This window comes from Pleurodeles waltl, chromosome 1_2, assembly GCF_031143425.1.
Source record: "Pleurodeles waltl isolate 20211129_DDA chromosome 1_2, aPleWal1.hap1.20221129, whole genome shotgun sequence".
Classification (NCBI taxonomy): Eukaryota; Metazoa; Chordata; class Amphibia; order Caudata; family Salamandridae; genus Pleurodeles; species Pleurodeles waltl.
In genome coordinates, this window is record NC_090437.1 from 448,626,180 (window position 1) to 448,640,111 (window position 13,932).

General features: G+C 45.6%; 1 protein-coding gene across 2 annotated transcripts in view; it reads left to right on the top strand.

The window, feature by feature from the left end:
- The window catches only part of LOC138300865 (RNA exonuclease 1 homolog), a 1,124,016-nt gene that overhangs the window by 152,796 nt on the left and 957,288 nt on the right, over positions 1–13,932 (top strand). For both annotated transcript variants that reach the window (XM_069240707.1, XM_069240715.1), the window contains exon 4: positions 9,355–9,556. In XM_069240707.1, coding sequence (XP_069096808.1) covers positions 9,355–9,556 — 202 coding nt within the window. The remainder of the gene's footprint in view (positions 1–9,354; positions 9,557–13,932) is intronic.

Consider the following 13,932-nt stretch of genomic DNA (forward strand, 5'->3'; position numbering starts at 1 on the left):
TTTCCGTCAGATTGCGGTGATCCACCCTTAGTAGATTGAGGTCTTGGGATCCTGTGTCGATTCTATTTTCTAACAAGGATTTAGTGTCCATGATCGCCTGCAGAATTTTCTCGAATTGGGTCGAGTGGGCTTGTAGCGTGGTTTCTAGGGATTGTAAACTAGGCATTGTTTGCTGCTCACCTGGTGTTTCCGCGGGTACAGGACGTTCCTGGGCTTTAGCTGTCTTGGATTTCCCCGCCATGACCTCCGCTCAGAGTCTCTCCACCGTGGTTTGGATCAATGTTCCAGTATGTGGTTTGCGCATTAAGTTTCCCCAGGAGATTTGCTCCCACAGTCCAGTATAGAATCACTCCGTATGGGCCATCCTGCTCCGCATCCGCAAGAGTCCCCGCGGATAGTGGGGTTCATAGTTCAATAAGCGCCCTTTTTTGTTTTTTTCCCCCCCTTCTTTGTTTTGCGACAACAGCGGACAGTGTGAAGGCCGATATCCCTATCAAAACAGCCCACTCGTTTTGGTTAGTTTGTGGTATTGGGGGAACAACCCAGTGTCCCAGTTCGGTGAGCAGATCTCCCTCTCCAACTCCTATGTGGGCCGGTGCCTGGGCCCCATCCAGCCAGCCATGGCAGCCCAGTGTCTCCACTCCAGGCCCCTGAGTTCGTGCATGTGCTCCCCGCAATCTCTGCACTCCCAACGAAGGATGAGGGGTGGGGGAGAAGGTCCCCCCCCCCCCCCACAGTATTTTGCTGCTTGGGGCCACCGAGGGGCTCAGTTTGCCCCTGCCTCGCTTTCCCCTGAGAGAAGGGGGGGGGGGGGGGGAAAAGGAGTGCCACTTGGCTTGTCGGCCCCCATACCAGCAACCCCCCTCAGCCAATCACTGCATCCCGCCGAAGTCCGCAAGCGTCAGTTCCCCCGGACATGATGAATCGCTGGGTTCCGCCCCTCAGCGTCCTCCGCAAACGCGACTCCTAGGCTCCGGCAGTCGGCAAGGCCTCTTCCGACCCAGAGATCTGCGGGGACGCGCTCGTCGCACTGCGACGCCTCTCCGCCCCTCAATCGGTTCCTGAGGGGCTCCGCTGGACTGCGCCTACAGTTTTAATTCCTCCGGGAGCGCCGAGCAGGATTTGTCAGTAGGCCCGTGACGGAGCCTACATTTCAGGCACCCGTTGCGGATGCCTTCTTGCCCACGCCCCCTAGATTGCAGTACTTACCGTCATCGGCAGTCACGGTCGTGGAGGTATATGGCAAGGAGCAGCACTGGCATGATTTCAAACTCTCTCGCCATGTCTGCTTCGGCGTGTTGTGTGCCTCCGGTGAGTTTCCTTTTATTGGTTTGTTTCCTCCTGGCTTTGTGTGGCGGTGGTTCCCGCCCCGGAAGTGACGGCGGTCTGGTGCTTCATTATTTGCTGGGCGGGTAGGGCCTTTCTGTCATTGACACTCCTTTGCTGGCTGTGGGTGTTTTTCAGGCTGCCTGTTTTTCATGTGCTTCATTATTTGGCGGCCCAGGCCGCCAGCCTGTTGGCGGTAGTTACCGCTGCCGGTGCGGTCTTTCCCGCCGCGCTCATAATGAGGGCCTAAATGTTTACTCCATGTATAATGTAGGGCCTATTTATCAGGCTGTTTGCATTGCTCTTGTACCACGCAACGTGGTGCAAGAATAATGCAAACCTTAAGACAGCTACTTGAAGCCACGCAAAGCCACTTTGCGTGGTTCTGAGTAACTCCAAAAATCGCTGCAATATATTACTCTGCCCTAGGAAGGTGTTCCCATACATCTCCTGTGAATTTTTTGATGCATTCACGAATTTACAAGAACTTGTAAATCTTTGTGCAGAAAAGATTCTCCTCTTGCACAAAAACGATCCTCTGTGCAATGGTGGCATCCTTGCACTATGCTTCAGGGGTGCCTGTGTTGGCGCTAGGCAGCTCATTGTGCACCCGAATATGGCAGAGAGCAGGAATGTGCCGTATTTCCTTAAATACGGCATATTCCTGCCCTTTCCCTGTCACACAATGCAGCAAGGTGACTTTTTTCTGCACTGCATGACTATCTCATAAATGAGGCCCTGTGAACCTTGCCCATATATAAGGTATGTGTGATCCATGGCTTGCCTCTTAGTTTACTAATAGCATTGCCGTCAGGGGAGTATTATTTCTCAGTTTGTTGAAACACTCCCTTTTAATATATCACAAAGGCATAATATGGTAGCACATTGTCATTTACAGATAGTAAATTTCCAAGAAATGGAAAACCTTCCAACTAACGTGCAGTTTTGCCGACAAAACTATATAATGTATTAACAATCTGTTACAATTGGGTTTCAGAAAACATTTTTATCATTTGCACATCTCAAAGTAAAGTTTACATTGTACAAAAATATTTTTTCATCACTCAGAAGTACAAAAAATGGGCTTTCACAACTTCTGAAGCATATTTTTAAATGTTTGTACAGTTGACATATTAGCTATTTACATGTATTAGGAAACATCTGACACCCTACAGCCTTTCATTTCACACTCTTTGTACAGCAGGTCAGACAGTTTACTTTATAAAGTCCTAGAACTCTGCGGTCAGAGAAGGAAAGGTAGTTGTAAGAAGACTGTCTTTTGACCTGTCTCTGAACACAGAGCAAATGTGTGAAGGAAAACCAAAAAAGATTTAAAGGTGTCTTTATTGCTCTTGACTGAGCTGAAACCCTGTTCTTTGTCAGCTCAGTAGAGTGGGTGGGTGAGTGGGTGCTTAAAATAGCTCAATCTGATAAAATGACTGAGCACAGCAAGTGGGCAAGTAGATTTTTCAAAGCCTGTTGTAATATCCCACAGCCAGCTTAGCTGATAAAGTCTTCCTCAAGAGGTATCTTTTGTTTTGCGAAGAGAGAAATCAATTAATAACCCAATTAACATCCCAAATGGAAGAGTAATGTGGTTATGATGGAGTAGAAAGTTGAAAACCCCTTCGTTTTCTCACAAAAAGGTCTTCTTCCACAGGATAAGCTTTCATAGGATCATAGCACAATGATATAGCTGATCAGAAGGAATTTATTGACCTGTAGTCCATTTCTGCCTAGACTTTCCCATACAGTTGAGAATCTGCACACCATTGGATCTTTCAGGGTCCATGCCTTCTGTAGGAACCTACACAGCCATCTTGTCCAGGCTTATTGGTATCTTCTGAAGATGGAATTAGCCCAAGCTTTAAAGAAGAGCACTGAGCCTCTTCTGAAAGTCCTGAGAATTTCTATTTTTGCCTGTAATCCTGCATGCATTAAATCGCAGAGTGTCCTCCACTACCAGATTGTGGGGGTGTTCCCTGACTGATTGCGAAGGAGATCCTGAAATAGTTAGATAAATTGCAGAATCCCAGGTAAGTTCCATCAGAACGGAATGCCAAACTTGATCTCCATGAGGAGGTCACTATTATCAGGTTAGCAGATTTACGCATTATCATTGAGTACTAGAGGAAAACATCTGTCTGCTACCATTGGGTCCAGTCTCCTGTTGAATAACCTGTCCACTTGATGATCCAGCTGGAGCCAAGCTGATCTGTAAGGAATGTGCCCCACCTGCAGGCTAGTGCCCGCTATAGCAGAGGGTCCAACTTCTTCATGGTCATAAGTTGCAGCTGCCTGGAGTGCCACTCTGTCATGTTGTTGGAGGTTCCAGTGAGTTACTCCTGTATCACTGATGCCGTGTTGTTGAGACCAAAGTCCTACAGGTTTTTGGCTTGGTCTCATCGGCCTTAGGCCTTGTTCCTCCCAAGTGATTGACGTAGCACACTGCTGGTTCATTCAGTCTTCTTGAGTACACACCACTGGACTCTGTCCTTGGTCCATCCCTGGGAAAACCAGCCAGTAGTTCCAGACAGTTTGAGAAGTCTCTATTCTTGAGATGACCAGCCTCCTCCTGTGAATAAACACCCCCCCCCGTGGAAGCCCCATCCTGTTATGGTGTCATCTGATTTGATATCTAGATTGGCTCTGAAGATAGCATCCGATTCCACAATTTCATGTGGGTTAGGCACCGACTCATCTCTTCTCTCTCCTCTGTGGAAAGGGGGGGCCTCTTCTATGTATGTAAGACCGCTCTCAAGGTGGTAAGCATTCAGGTGTTGTAAAGCTCAGTAGTGTAACAGGACTGAGAAATATCACCTGTGTGGCGGAGAGAAAGCAGACTTACTATTGCTTTTTGGCATAAGGATGTTCCTTTCAAGGCAGTGTTCTGTAGAGTCTCTGATCTTTGCTGCTTTCCTTGATGGAAGACTCAGGGTGGTCTCCTTGGAGTCCGACAAAGCCTAAAAATGCGAGCCTGTGAAAGGGTGGTGGTTGAGATTTCTAGTTGTTGATTATAAAACCCAAGGATTCCAGGAGAAGGACCCCTGACTGCAGGTGCTCTGTTAGCTTTCTCAGGCACTGATCCTTCAAGAGTGTTGTTAAGGGTAGACTGAGACAATTGGGCCTTCCCCTACAGTGTTTTTGCTATTTTGAGAACCTTGGTGAAGCAACAAGATGCTGATGACAGACCAAACTGCAGGGTTGATGGCTCAAACAACTGTTACCTCAACCTGAACTGTGGCAATCTGTGTTGAGGGACATATATGGAGATTGAGATGTATGCGTCCTTAAAATCCAGCCTTACCAGCCAATCCTGGGGACGTAGTAAGTACAGGAGGGGGTAAATGCCCTTCATCTTGAAGTGACAGACTACCAGCCAGTCGTTGAACTCCTACTGATAGATTACGTGGCGCTGTCCTATACCCATCCTATTTCTCCACCAGTACCAGGTTTTTGAGGAAACCCTGGGTTACATGACAGATTGGGATATGGAGCCTTTTGCACCCCGTGATTTAGGAAGGAGGCATCATGATTTGAAAAGAAAATGTGGCAAGATTGTGTGGATTGGTAGAGAGTTGTGGAATCTGGAAGCCCCACTTTTTGCAAAACCCATGCATTGGTGGTTAGCACACACCAGTTGTGTGTGAAGTGTGCTAACCTGTCCCCTACCCTTATCTAAGAAGAAAGGGTAACTCTTGCAGTTACGAACTCCTTGCACATTGCTCCCACTGATGTTGCATCTTGAACCACACTGCCATTGATCATAGCTGCAGTCTTCCCAACTTACTTTTTGAACAAATCAAAAGATCCCCTTGCACTGTCACTCTTGACTGAAGTATGAAGGGTTCCCTAGCTTGGGTATACCCTCATGAGAAGGAACCTATAGCGTTCATACAGGATGATGGTCCATTGGGCCCACCCTGAGAGGTCATTGAGGGGGCACTATAGTCCTGGATTTCCTTGCTTCCTCAGCGATTACAAGGATCTTCATTAGGGGTCCTATCATTTCAAGGAGCTTGTCCTGACATGATTGTCCGGTTTGGGAAGTACCCCTTTTTCCGTTGCTGATCTATTTGGCCAGGAATATAGCAATCTTTGTGTTGATTTTGGGCATAAGTGTTATTTTCTAGTTTAGGGATCGATGAGGGCATTCTGCCTGCAGGTGGATGAGAATTTCCTTGTCCAGTTGCTCTCCCTGCCACATAAGCAGATACCTATGCCAGAAGTCATTTGGACAGTTGAGGGTGAAGGAGGTCCTCAGGATCCAACATGGTCTGCTGTCAGACTACTGACATTAGGGTTGGGCAGGGCAGGCGTTGTCCAGTTATCTGAGAAGGGTTTCCAGGATCTGGTATGGCCCATGTCACCATCCGAATACCCTTGTCAATCATCTGCATCATGTGTTGAGGGGCAGGGGATGGGGTTAAACAGGCTGGGTTGCAAGCGCCTGAGTCAAGCAACTAGCCCTTGTGAGATTTGTACTGAAGGAGAGAAGCTTTAAGTCTATCATAGGCATCTAGGTCTATGCCTGTTGGAAATGGCCCTTTTTGCAGGGTTATCCCCAAACTTTTTGCCTTCTTCCTCCTATTTTTTCTGGTCTGTTTTTGCTGGTTTGTTGTCTTTGCGCACTTTACCACTGCTAATCAGTTCTATTGTGCAAGTGCTCCCTATAGAAATTGTACTGTTGATTGGTTTATCCATGATTGGCATATTTTATTTACTGGTAAGTCCCAAGTAAAGTCCACTAGAGGTGCCCAGGGCCTGTAAATCAAAGGCGACTAGTGGGCCTGCAGCACTGGTTGTGCCACCCACATTAGTAGCCCTGTAACCATGGCTCAGACTTGCCACTGCAGTGTCTGTGTGTGCAGTTTTAAACTGCCAATTTGACTTGGCAAGTGTACCTACTTGCCAGGCCTAAACCTTCCCTTTTACTACAGGTCAGGCACCCCTAAGGTAGGCCCTAGGTAGCCCCATGGGCAGGGTGCAGTGTATGTTTAAGGTAGGACCTATAGTAGTGTGTTTTATATGTCCTAACAGTGAAATACTGCCAAATTTGGTTTTCACGGTGCAAGGCCTATCTCGCTCATAGGTTAAAATGGGGGCTGCCTTTAAATATCCTTAAAGTGCAGATTCCCCTGGAGAGCAGGTAAAAATATGGAGTTTAGGGTCTCTGAATCTCTGAACTCACAATGTAAAAATACATCTTTTATTGAAGTTGTTTTTAAATAGTCTGTTTGAAAATGCCACTTTTAGAAAGTAGGCATTTTCTTGCTTAAACCATTCTGTTACTCTGCCTGTTTGTGGATTCCATGTCTGCGTCAGTTTGACATTTGGTCTGTTAGCACCTCTCCTCTAGACAGTGACACAAAGGGAGCTGGGGTGTAGGCTGCGCCCCCTGATGAGCCATCTGAACTAGAGGGGAGGGAGAAGTGGTCATTCACACCTGAAAGGACTGTGCCTGCCCTCACACAATGCAGTCTCTGACCCCCTGGTGTATGTCTGGGGCCTGGCCTGGGCAAGGAAGGATCTTGCAAACACTTGAGACTTTGCTTTGAAGTTTGCCAACTTCAAAGGCAGAACAGGGTGTTATAAGAAAATCCAAAACCCCAGACTTTTTAGAATCTTTCTGGAATCCAGAGGAACCTTTGCCAAGGAGAAGAGCTGAAGATTTGGACGAGGAGTACTGTCTCTTTGCTCTGTTTGCTGGACTGGCCTGCAGTTGCTGTTTCTGCCTTAAGAGTGCAAAGAGTGAACTTTGCTATGTGTCCTGCTTGAGAAAGTTCTCCAAGGGCTTGGAGTAGAGCTTGCCTCCTGTTGGAAGTCTCAGGGACACCAAAGACTTCAGTTTCCTCGACCTGCAGCACTGGGAACTGTGTTTTTCGTGTTGCTGAAGAGGAGAAACCACTGCGACAACACCACTGGCCTGCCCTGTGACCTGCTGATGCTGCATGGAGTTGCATTGCCCTGCTTTGCACCGCGATCCTCACTGACGCTGTCATCGGACGACTTCACCGAGCTGCTGCTCGCTCTACGACCTGTGGGCCCACCGCAGCCTGGGCATCCCCGACGCCGCCCCTCCTGCGGACATAGATGCCTACACTGTGGCCTATGGACACTGCTTGTGAGGAGCACGAAGCACAGTCCCATCCTGCACCGCAGCCCCGGTCCACTGACGCCAACACCATCGACTCCAGTGTCGTCACCAGGCATCCCTGCCTTCACCGTGGCCTGTGGACACCGCTTGTGAGGGTCACCACAACCTGCAATTCCAAGGTATTGTTTGCAGGTCTTCTCGACACCATAGCTGGCCCGCAACACCGTGGCTGGCCTGAACTGTTGGTTTTGTTGATCACGAAGCCGTGATAACCCCAGGTGGAGCTGTCGACTTGAAGGAACTGTATTTTTGAGTAAATCTTGTAGCATTCGTATCTTTATTACTGTATGTTGGTTTTTTATCGTTTTGGTCTTGTTTCACATAGATAAGTATAGGCGATTTTTCTAAACGTGGTGTCCTTTTGTTGTGTTTTCACTGTTACTGCGTGTAATGTGCAAATGCTTTACACATTGCTTCTGAGATAGGCCTGACTACTTGTGCCAAGCTACCAAGTGGGTGAGCAGGGGTTATCTGAGCTGGTAACTCTCTTATCCTGACTAGAGTAAGCATCCCTACTTGGACAGGGTGCAAACCGACTGCCAACTAGAGACCTAATTTCTTACAACGCCCTTATATTTTTGTTTAGACTTTAACTTAAGTGTGTGTCCACCTGCCCCAGAGGTTGAGAGACTGAGGGTCTACTGTGGTCTTCCCTCAAAAAGAGGGGTTCAGGATGCCTTTTCTCCAGCTGTTGCAGTGCCTTCTCGTAGGAGGCTAGGGGTGGGCATATGAGACCATTCTGAGGATGGATGCAACTGTGGCCTCTCAATTCATCATGGAAGGTAGGTATTGTGCAGGTTCCTCTTTGAGAGGTGAGGTGTTGAAGACTGGCATCACTGCATTAACTATAGCACTGGAAAACCATATAACTATTTTGGGGTCCGTGGGCCCCTATCTGGGCTATTGCCCTCTGTGACTAGGAACATCCTGGGATGTTAAGTGGTATAAAACCTGTATCAGTGTCCCTTGTTGCTCTAGACTGTGTGATATGTACCAGTTAATTACAGACCCTGAGAAAGGGCATCAGATTCCAGGCAATATGAGGAGAGCGTTATGCAGGCCTTCATGATCAGGGGCATCGCTCCTTTTTAATCTGAGAATACTATCTGAGCGTGACAATCGGGGAGTGAGAGGAGCACATCTGACTACCTGCAGCACCTTCTAGAGATCTGAGGACCCGTTGATGTAGCGCAGCCCCACAGAGATGTAGCCACAGCTGATGACTGCGTAAGGAGTGGCAAGCGATCCCATGTCTTCCTGAAGGTGTAAAATAATCATATTAGTTTGCAGACAGTACACAGAGAATCAAACCAAACCACCCCCAGCCCCTAAAATGAGACCCAGGATGATGTGCCATTTTTTGATGGACAAACCACAAACTACCTAAATTAATGCTAATTTCTGCTGTACTTAGTCCATTTGGCTATGCACTAAGGTAATCTGTTGGACGAGGTTTGGAGGAGTAGGTACATGATTCTCGGATTTGCAAATATATTTGTTTACTCCTAAAGATTTGTGAATCTCCTTAAAAAGTAACACTTCTTATGCGTTTGAGGAAGGTAGTGTGCATGTGAACCTTCTTAAACCCTTCCCATGTGAGCATATTCTTTCTCAAAGGTCCTTGAGATGGTTCTAACTGATTAAAATACACTGAACCTTTATTCATTGGAATCAGTTATAATCCTCTCTGTTGTTGAACTAGGACTTCAGGCTCTTTGTAAGCTGGTTGTAGCTAGAATCTAAATACTGCATTTGAAGACTACCACAGGTGTTCATCAAGAGCATGGGTGTTTGTGATCGAATCATACTTGGACATGTTGAGGTACATTATTGGTGAAATCAATATAGTAATTCAAAATTGTTGTGCCTAGGTAAAATCGAATAAAGAAGTATTAGTGCCACTCAGAGGACCTTTGCCACAACCACTGACACATACCAGAATACGCCAGGCTCAAGAACAGGCAGCTCAGATAACAGCAGCAGTCAAGAGTGGACAACGTTTTGTTGCTGCTGCTGCTTCAAGGCACAAAATATCAAGACTTCCAACTCAAGTTCACCGAATTGGAAAAATCGGTACTGTTAATTATTGTGCTTATTTGACATTGTAATAAATTGCCCTCGTCTCAATATGTTTATAGCTCCCCAGTTGTGTATTATTTGACAGTTGTCTTTATTCTAGTCACCAGGTAAGCTCTAAGGTGTAACCATTAAAATCTCAATCTTTTGAGATTTGAATGCTCCAACAGCGCACTTGCCCGAGTCAGAAGATAAAGTTTTGATGCAGTTGTTGTCACCTGCATTGAATTGCAGAGTTCACCCCTGCAACACGTTTTTATTTAATTTGCTTCTGATGTTTGTTCATAATGTCTGTTTAAAGGCAGCATGCATTTACATGTTAGTGGTCTACATTCATGAGTATTCTATTTGGGTCTCATTGATCTGATCAAACTCCACAAAACTGTTTTTCTGGAACCATGAGTTTTTCAGAATGAGAACAAACTTACTTCAGAAAACGTTATCATATGTGACCAAGAATAAAACATAATGCACATACATTGAAATTCATATTGAAATATGGAAAAAATATTGGCAACCAATTCTAGTTTGACATTGTTTGTTGTGTTTATTTTTCTGGGAATGTTAGAGACTAGGTATTCTAAAATGCTTTCAGGCTGGCATATTTTATAAAGCCCTGGAATCTGTCAGAGTGAAAATTCAATTTGGTGGATTTCTCTGCGTAAATGTGGTGTTCATTACAAAGTGGCTACTTTGTTAAAAATCGAAACTACCACTTCTGTCTATGTATCATTCGTTTCCTTTTAGCTATATGTGCCATTAAGCTTATATAGAACATGTTTGGCAGAAATGTAATGTTGCTGGTTGAAGGTAAGGCATAGAAATAACAAAGTAAACATTGCTCAGTCAGTTTAACTTATTTCACTTCAGCTGACATTCTAGTTTTCTTCGTTTCAGTCCACAAATATATAGCCCCAAAACCTACATAGATATACAGGCACTTGTGTAGTGCCCAATAAAATGGGCCATCTGTACAGCCTTATCCTGAAAAGAGCAGCGTTCATCTCCACCTTCATGTCACCTTGGCAGTCATCCATAATTTAGCATTTCCCCTACTTGTAACATCCAGTGGTGCTTCTGTTTTTGTTTCACTATTTTCTCTCAGTTTATCTTTAATCTCATACAAGGGGATGTTTGCTTTGGGAACTAGAAGCCAAAGAGTTCCAGCTTCCTGATGGAAAGAAACTTAATCCAACAAAATCAAAGCAGATACACCTCAAAGATTAATCATTGCACCACTCCTCTTCAATGTATACTTCAGCCCATTCAACCCATATATTATTGTAGTCATTTTTAGTATCACCAGCTAAAGAGGTCGGTGTGTTGCACCACACTTTTTTGCAGTAATCGAGCACAGAGCACCCACGATGCGTATTTCATGTCCTTCGTAGAAAATCAATCTGTCATTTGTCCGAAGACTACAGCTGCAGGAAGGTGTATTAAATGCTCACCATTAACCTTCTATCTTCTGCAATTAAATCTTAATTAGTTGTAAACCTATCACCACCTGTGCACGTTCCGGGTGTGGGGTTGAATTGGCCTGCTGAATAGTATTTGAGTGCTGGGAAGTGACGTGCTAAAGTTGAGGGGAAATAAACAAAAAATATTGAAAGGGTAGATCTAAGGGAAGAGTGTAGAGAAAGGAACTGGCAACATGAAAGAAGAATTGAACACTGGACATTGACTGAACGAGGAAAGGAAAAGAGTAAAAGCCAAATTCCTTTCAAGCACTGAAAAAAATGCCATCCTCATGATTTTTTTTGTTTTTTGTTTTTTGTTTTTTTAAACCGAGCCAAAAAGACCAAACACTGTTTCCTAAATTTCAAAACACTGGAAGACCGTGAAAACACCATGCCAGGTTTCACAATAGATAAAACCTGAAAAGAGGAAAGCCTACCAATAACCACCCTCTTTGAGTTGATGAGCTAGAAGTGATTTTATTTCGAGCCAAGATCGCTTTTTCCTTACATTAAAATAAAAAATCACCCACATTTCATGGCATGCACTTAGATCAGAACATCAGAAATGATTGTGCTAAGTTGTACCCCATGTTTGACAAGGTTAAAGTGATTGATATTGTTGTGGGATTATAATTTGTCCCTACATTCATATGTTGACATGTTTGTCCATAAATTCAAGCTACTCTGCCAGTGGTTATCAGGATGAAGAAATCCCTAAAATAAGTTTACCCTATCTACAATGAGATTATTAGAATATAGTATAGTTAGTACAAAAGCATTAGAAATACATTAACATGATTGTTAAATGTGAGTCCTAATCTGTCCCCTGTAGTTTAGGGAATGGGATCTTGTGAGGGTGGAGGAGACTTCTCTCTGTAGTCTAACATTTCTTGAAAGGAAGAGGCCTGCTTTTTGTCTGATGAACTTCCTTAGGTCCTATTCCCTAAAACACAGGCAAGAACCTAAGAATGACATCCATATGCATTTGCTGTCTTTCTACTTACTACACTATTCCCTATTAATCTACATGTATACCATAGATAGATTGAGTAGTAAATTATGAACCTGCCTTAATATTCTCACTTTGTCAATGGCTTATTACGGCTGTTCTCCAGTATTGGATCTTTCATAGATTCACATGCTTGAATCATTCCCCATGTCGAAGTGGGAGTCCCATTGTACCGTAATAAAGTAGCATATATCACTACCATAGGCTGTAATGGCACCAAAAAAGTCTGTTTAATAGGCTATGTCCTTTTTTTTATTTTTTTTATTATATATATTTTTTTTTAAAGGACCAAACTTGAACTATAGCTAATCAGGTGACAGCACCCTCTAATACACTCAGAACAGAGGCTGTTCCTCAGATTTTTTTTTTTTTTTTTTACTGCATGTCGTGTTGAAGGGAGTCACTGCTCATGTTTCATTTCTCTGACCCTAGCACTAATTTGTCAGAGTAGCAGAAAACCAGGTAAACGACAGTGAAGGTTCTTTCACCTCACAGGAGAGGTCAAAGGGAGAGGTCTCACCAAGGCTCCGCAGAAGGCATGCAGAAAAGCCATTAAAAAGACTTACCATGAGTCTTCATAGGCATTTCTCAGAGTCAAAATTGGAAAAAACTTCCTCGGAGGCAGACCCTCCACTCCCTCTTCAGCCCTGACCCTACATCAGGGAGATCCTCATAACCTGACAGAAGCATCTACAACGAAACCACAGTCAAAATCATTGTTTACAACAGTTCCAATGGGCCCGTCAATCACCACAACTATGTCAACTATTATTGCCTCCTGTATGACAGGCCTTCTCTACGACGGGCCTAGTCTGCGGATGGCCTAGCCTCATCCACAACTGTTATCTACAATGGACTCATCTATGACTGATGACAATGGCCTTAATGAAGGCGTGCTCGACTGCGTACGACAGCCTCATCTACGATGGTGGTTGCCCGAGACAGCCTCATCTGCGATGGTGGTTGCCCGAGACAGCCTCATCTGCGATGGTGGTTGCCCGAGACAGCCTCATCTGCGATGGTGGTTGCCCGAGACAGCCTCATCTGCGATGGTGGTTGCCCGAGACAGCCTCATCTGCGATGGTGGTTGCCCGAGACAGCCTCATCTGCGATGGTGGTTGCCCGAGACAGCCTCATCTGCGATGGTGGTTGCCCGAGACAGCCTCATCTGCGATGGTGGTTGCCCGAGACAGCCTCATCTGCGATGGTGGTTGCCCGAGACAGCCTCATCTGCGATGGTGGTTGCCCGAGACAGCCTCCTCTACGATGGTGGTTGCCCGAGACAGCCTCATCTACGATGGTGGTTGCCCGAGACAGCCTCATCTACGATGGTGGTTGCCCGAGACAGCCTCATCTGTGACGGTGGTTGCCCGAGACAGCCTCTTCTGTGACGGTGGTTGCCCGAGACAGCCTCTTCTGTGACGGTGGTTGCCCGAGACAGCCTCTTCTGTGACGGTGGTTGCCCGAGACAGCCTCTTCTGTGACGGTGGTCGCCCGAGACAGCCTCTTCTGTGACGGTGGTCGCCCGAGAAAGCCTCTTCTGTGACGGTTGTCTACATCGGCCTCATCTACGGTAGCCTCGTCTATGACGGTCGATGACAATACCTACAGGCATATGTTACGATAGGACCTCCCCACCTTCTCCTCAGCCCTGCTGTGGAGATGTTGAGTGGTGTCTTGGAGGTAGTGACCTTTTTTTGAATTTTGAGTTTTAAATATTTTGCCTTCTAATGGGGATCTAATATCTCTGACTGCCTGTAGTAATTTCTTGAGTGACCAATTGGGCCTTGTTCTTCTTTAGACCTGGGTGCCGTTTCCACAGTGTTCTTAGTTGATTCACTCCAGAAGACATATTTCTCGATCCTGGTGGATTTGGCCCATTATCATGGACCATGATTGTTGAT